Below are 5,469 nucleotides of genomic sequence, written 5' to 3' on the forward strand. Positions count from 1 at the left end.
ATTCCCACCCAGGAGCCTGGGAGGTGTTTTTCCACAGTCCTGCCTTTGGCATTGCCCATCCCCACATCCCACTGCCCAGGCAGAGCCGCGAGTAATGAGTGAGGGACAGGATCTCCCTTTCAGGATCTAGGGTTCAAGGCTTTGCCACTTGGTTAAGAGGGTCATGGCTTGGCCTTTACAATTCATGAAACACATCCAGGTTGACTCAGCGTCAGAGCCACCATTACCTTTGTTTTCCCAACCTTTCATCACTGCCTCCACTTTTCTGCTCTAACGGGGCCCTGGAGATGCTTTCTCAGCAGTGCCCTCCGTGGGACCCATTAACACTACAAGAAACTTTGGAGCTTGAATTTGAGTTTTACTTCTTGAGAAGTTTGTTCAACTTCCTCTAAGAGGATGAGGTTCATGGACTCGGCATCAAACCCACCAGAGGGATCGTTAAATGCCCTGGGCTGCTCCTCTGCTGCTGAGCTGGGCTGGGCTCCTGGCACTGAGGGAGCTCATGCTCTGCCCAAGAACTCCACAAAGCCCAGCAGGGAGAAGGGAACGTCCATGGTTTCTAAGAGAGATGAGCAAGGTAGAGAGAGCTTAAAGACGGTCAGGAGTGGGAGGATGATTGAGAGCTGACTGGAGGAGCAACCTCTGCAGTCCTAGACACGGTGAGTCTGGGTGCAGGGCAATGCAGCTGTGGATCCTGGTGGCATCTCCTAAGCTTGCAGAGCCCCCAGCTCATGGGATCTGCGAGGAGGGGGCTCTTGTGAGGCACTTTGGAAGGGCTGTGAAGCACTCCAGGCTCTGGGTGGTGGGAACGGGGACTCTGCCACCTGCCAGGGTCAGTGCTCAGCCTGCCCGGGGAGCTGCCCATGGACCTGTGGGAGAAGCTGTGGAGGGAAGGAGTGACCCCCAGCAGGGCAGAACAGGGTCCTTCTGCTGTTGAGAGGGTGCTGTGTGTGTCAGGGCTTCTCAAAGATCCAGGTGCAAAGGGTGCTTTTGAAGAATGGCATCAAGGCAGCATTCACCTGGAAGGGATGGAGTCTGTGCTTTCAGGTTTCCACTCCTGCTTGGCTGGGGGGGCAGTGGGAGGTGGGAATTTATTTCTCCCTTCTTGAAAGACACTGGGACTCCAGTTCCCGTTAGGATTTTTCTGATCTGCTCCTCAGCCCCTGCACACCCAGAGGTGCCCCTGAGCAGTGCCCCACTGCCAGGAGGGCTCTGCAGGGCAGAGCTGAGCACACAGTGGGTGGGGTGGGCTCTGTGAGCACAGACAGGGAGGAGATCCTGGGACAGAGAAACAGCTCTCAGCAGGGACAAGCTCCAGGCAGAAGAGATGTGGGCAGGGATGGAGAGGGATCTGCTCCCATTAGCACCATGGGAAGGGGGATTCAGGCTCCTGCCTGCCATCCCCTGCAGAGCAGGCACCTGCCATGGAGCAAACCCAGGCTCTCCTCTCCTGCCTCTTCTCTTCAGGCCGGGTGGTCAGTCACCTTCCCAGCAGCCTCACCCCTTCAAAGGAGAAATTACCACCCCACCCTAACTGTCTGTCTCTGTGCTGGCTCCATCGGCAGCAGCGCTGTGCATGTCTCCCTCTTTCCTCTCCTGCTTTGCTTCAGGTTCTTATCACTGGACCTTCTGGGATGGGGTTTGGGTTAATGTGCAGTTCATGGAGCCGTCCTGTGGGTTCTGCCATGCAGGGAGTAAAGGGTCCAATCCCTCTCCTAATTGACAGGTTCAGGGCAATGCAAACGAGCAGATTCTCCTCTCAGGACACCCCAGATTTAGGACATTTGACTCGTTCCCTGGTGAATCCTGCCGGGATGCAGGCTGCCCTCCGGAAGGGCACAGCTCTCCCATGGTATCTCTGTGTTATCCAGCAGTCCCATGGAGAAGAGACCTCAGCACTAAGGCCATGGAAGTGCTGCTCATCGTCTGCATGGAGGCAGCAGCAATGAGCCCTCTGTGTCCCTGGCTGGGAGGGGAGAGCTGAGATCCCCCTCAGGTAGGAAGCATGAGGGTATTTGGAGATCTGCACTGGGAAACCGGATTCCTCTGCTCCCAGCAGTGCAGTTTCTTTTGGGGGGAACACCTGAGTGCAAAAGCCCTCCAGCACAGGGCAGCTGAGACCAGGGCTGATGGACAGACCGTCTGTGCTCACTCTGAATGAAGGGAGAGCCCGTTTGCTGTCAGGACCCAGGAGACTTGGAGTGAAGCAGAAGAGCCAGGAGTTTCTGCATCAAAACCATCCTGAGCTGTACTGGGGCAACCAGAACAGAAGACACAAAGCAAAATCCCCTCAGCTCTGCTCTGCAGTTGGGTAGATGGGGAGGGACAACACTGGAAAGCTGTTTGATGTCAGGAGTGGACTCATCCTGAGATCACCCTGTGTTCCATTCCCCTGTTGCTGTAGGGCAGCACTGACTCCTGCAGAGGCCACATCACAGCCTTCTGCCTCCTGGGGCAACCTCAGAGAGGAGCAGTGAGAGCTTGTGAAAGGGACCTGCCAAAGGTCCTCCTTAAAAGAAGAGGCACGTTGGGGGTGGTTCTATGAGAAATAGCTTTGGTTTTCACCAGAGAATTGTCCCCTAATTTGTCTATGTCTTTTTAATATTGGGAAGTGCCCCATGTCCAGAGGCAGCAGATGTCCAACAGCAGCTCCATCACCCAGTTCCTCCTCCTGGCATTCGCAGACACACGGGAGCTGCAGCTCTTGCACTTCTGGCTCTTCCTGGGCATCTACCTGGCTGCCCTCCTGGGCAACGGACTCATCATCACCACCATCGCCTGCGACCACCACCTCCACACCCCCATGTACTTCTTCCTCCTCAATCTCTCTGTTCTTGACCTGGGATCCATCTCCACCACTGTACCAAAATCCATGGCCAATTCCCTCTGGGATAACAGGACCATCTCCCACTCAGGATGTGTTTCTCAAGTCTTTCTCTATGTCTTTTTCATTTCAGCAGAGTATTTTCTCCTCACCATCATGTCCTACGACCGCTACGTTGCCATCTGCAAACCCCTGCACTACGGGACCCTCCTGGGCAGCAGAGCTTGTGTCCACATGGCAGCAGCTGCCTGGGGCGCTGGGTTTCTCCATGCTCTGCTGCACACGGCCAATACATTTTCCCTGCCCCTCTGCCAGGGCAATGCTGTGGAACAGTTCTTCTGTGAAATCCCTCAGATCCTCAAGCTCTCCTGCTCACACCCCTTCCTCAGGGAGATTTGGCTTCTTGATGTCAGTGCCTGTTTATCTTTTGGCTGTTTTGTTTTCATTGTGGTGTCCTATGTGCAGATCTTCAGGGCGGTGATGAGGATCCCCTCGGAGCAGGGACGGCACAAAGCCTTTTCCACGTGCCTCCCTCACCTGGCCGTGGTCTCCCTTTTCGTCAGCACTGGAGCATTTGCCTACCTGAAGCCCCCCTCCATCTCCTCTCCATCCCTGGACCTTGCGGTGTCTGTTCTGTACTCAGTGTTGCCTCCAGCACTGAATCCCCTCATCTACAGCTTGAGGAACCAGCAGCTCAGGGATGCAGTGTGGAAATTGATAGCTGGTTGGTTCTCTGAAGCGATGAACTGCTCATCACCTTCTGCATAGCAATTATCATACAACTCACAGCAGGCTCAAGCTGCCTTCTTTATTTGTTGTTGGTGTTGCTTGTTTTAAAGTTGGGATAATCATATCATTCTGTTTTTAATTCACTGTCTTCTCTTTTCTTTTCTTATAGATTAGCTGTGTAAATGAGGAGCTCTGCTCTCTGTGTGTTTGAACAAAATAAAGGGATATTCAATGACTTTTGTTTCCTGATATCTTTCCTTCAAGTCATTTTTGGAGCTGCAGGGACAGTCCCTGTGGGCATGGGTGGAGGGGAAAAGAGTCCCAGCACGGCAGCCCTGCCAGGCACCAGTGCTTTATCTCCCTGAGCATTTCTCTCTCCGCTTCCACACTCTCCTCCTCACCCCTTGCCTTGCTGGAAGGCCTGAGGGCTCTGAGCTTGGTCACAGCGGTGCTGCGTGGCAGTGCTGTGCCCGCAGGCAGGGACAGGCAGTGGGCACTTGTGGGACAGAGCTGCCTCCACAACAGCCTTTCCATAGAGCAAAGGGATCTCCTCAGGGCAGAGCCTGAAGGCTTAGGGCTTCTTCCAAGGATTCCCTTAAGGGTATGTCCAAGAACCTGAGACAGAGGTGAAAACACCAGTGTAAAGGCAGACACTGCGGGTGTAATGGGTTTGGAAGAATATTGTTTTCTTCTACAGACATGCCTCCTCTGGGAGATCTTCAGGACCAGCAGAGAAGGGTCTGGTCTGTGCCCACATGCACTGGAGCACCCACAGAACCTGCCCCAGGACAATCATCCTGAAGTAGCCCCTCAAAAGCACCATTCCAGGCACTTCCCTCTCACCCCAGCTTGGAGACATTCTTTGTCCCTCCCTGGAAGGACACGGAATGAGGAGGTCAGAGTCAAAGTTCACACTGTTCAGAAGAGATGTGAGGACGTACATCACAAGCATGAGGTGAGATGAACCCAAGAGAACACAAACAGCCCTTCCTTGGGTTCCATGAAGGTCTGTGGGACAGAAAGATTCTCAAGGTCACATCATCGTGCGGTCAACATCCCAAGAGTAAGTGCCTGAATGCAGTACTGGGAAGGGCTTTCTTGAACTGAGGTCCCTGTGTCCATTCCTCATGACATGACGCATCTCAGACAAGTACGGAGTGGTGGGATACACCACAGGTCTGAGTGCATCTGATTCTCTGGGAGTGCAGAGAAACCCTGTCACTCCTGCCTTTGTGTGTAAAGACGAAAAACTTGGTGAACATCTTTGGGTGAATGAGAGTCCACGAGGCCAGCTCAGACGTGGACTCCTGACAGAACCGACATTTCTGTGTGTGCCTCCAGGAACAAAGCCCACCGGCCCAGGGAGATTCCTATCACGTGCCTTAGACAGGCTCAGTGCAAATGATTCTGCCTGCTGCATCACACTGTGCGACTCTTTTCATCTCACTGTGTGACTCTTTCCGTGAGCTTAGTGTCATCCGCAAATTTGCTGAGGGTTCACTCAGCACTGGTGAGACCGCACCTCGAATCCTGTATTCAGTTCTGGGCCCCTCACCACAAGAGGGATGTTAACGCTGTGGGGCTGGAGAACAAGTCTTACGAGGAACGGCTGGGGGACCTGGGGTGGTTTAGCCTGGGGAAGAGGAGGCTGAGGAGAGACCTTATCGCTCTCTACAACTACCTGAAAGGAGGTTGTGGAGAGGAGGGAGCTGGGCTCTTCTCCCAAGTGGCTGAGGACAGGACAAGAGGGAATGGCCTGAAGCTCCACCAGGGCAGGTTCAGGCTGAATATCAGAAAAAAATTATCCACGGAAAGAGTCATCGGGCACTGGAACAGCTGCCCAGGGAGGTGGTCGAGTCGCCTTCCCTGGAGGTGTTTAAGGAACGGGTGGATGAAGTGCTTAGGGACATGGTTTA

At 53.9% G+C, this 5,469-nt stretch overlaps 1 protein-coding gene across 1 annotated transcript; it reads left to right on the forward strand.

The window, feature by feature from the left end:
• The first annotated feature begins 2,620 nt into the window (after nt 1–2,620).
• LOC128850684 (olfactory receptor 14A16-like) lies at nt 2,621–3,592 on the forward strand. Its single transcript, XM_054055664.1, has one exon. The coding sequence runs from the start codon at nt 2,636–2,638 to the stop codon at nt 3,590–3,592; it is 957 nt and encodes a 318-aa protein (XP_053911639.1). The 5' UTR covers nt 2,621–2,635.
• Nucleotides 3,593–5,469: the final 1,877 nt, after the last annotated feature.

This window comes from Cuculus canorus, unplaced genomic scaffold (assembly GCF_017976375.1).
Source record: "Cuculus canorus isolate bCucCan1 unplaced genomic scaffold, bCucCan1.pri scaffold_183_arrow_ctg1, whole genome shotgun sequence".
NCBI classification, from domain to species: domain Eukaryota; kingdom Metazoa; phylum Chordata; class Aves; order Cuculiformes; family Cuculidae; genus Cuculus; species Cuculus canorus.

Excerpts from the sequence above, each read along its gene's own strand:
- LOC128850684 (XM_054055664.1), top strand. The coding sequence starts at position 2,636 with ATGTCCAACAGCAGCTCCATCACCCAGTTCCTCCTCCTGGCATTCGCA.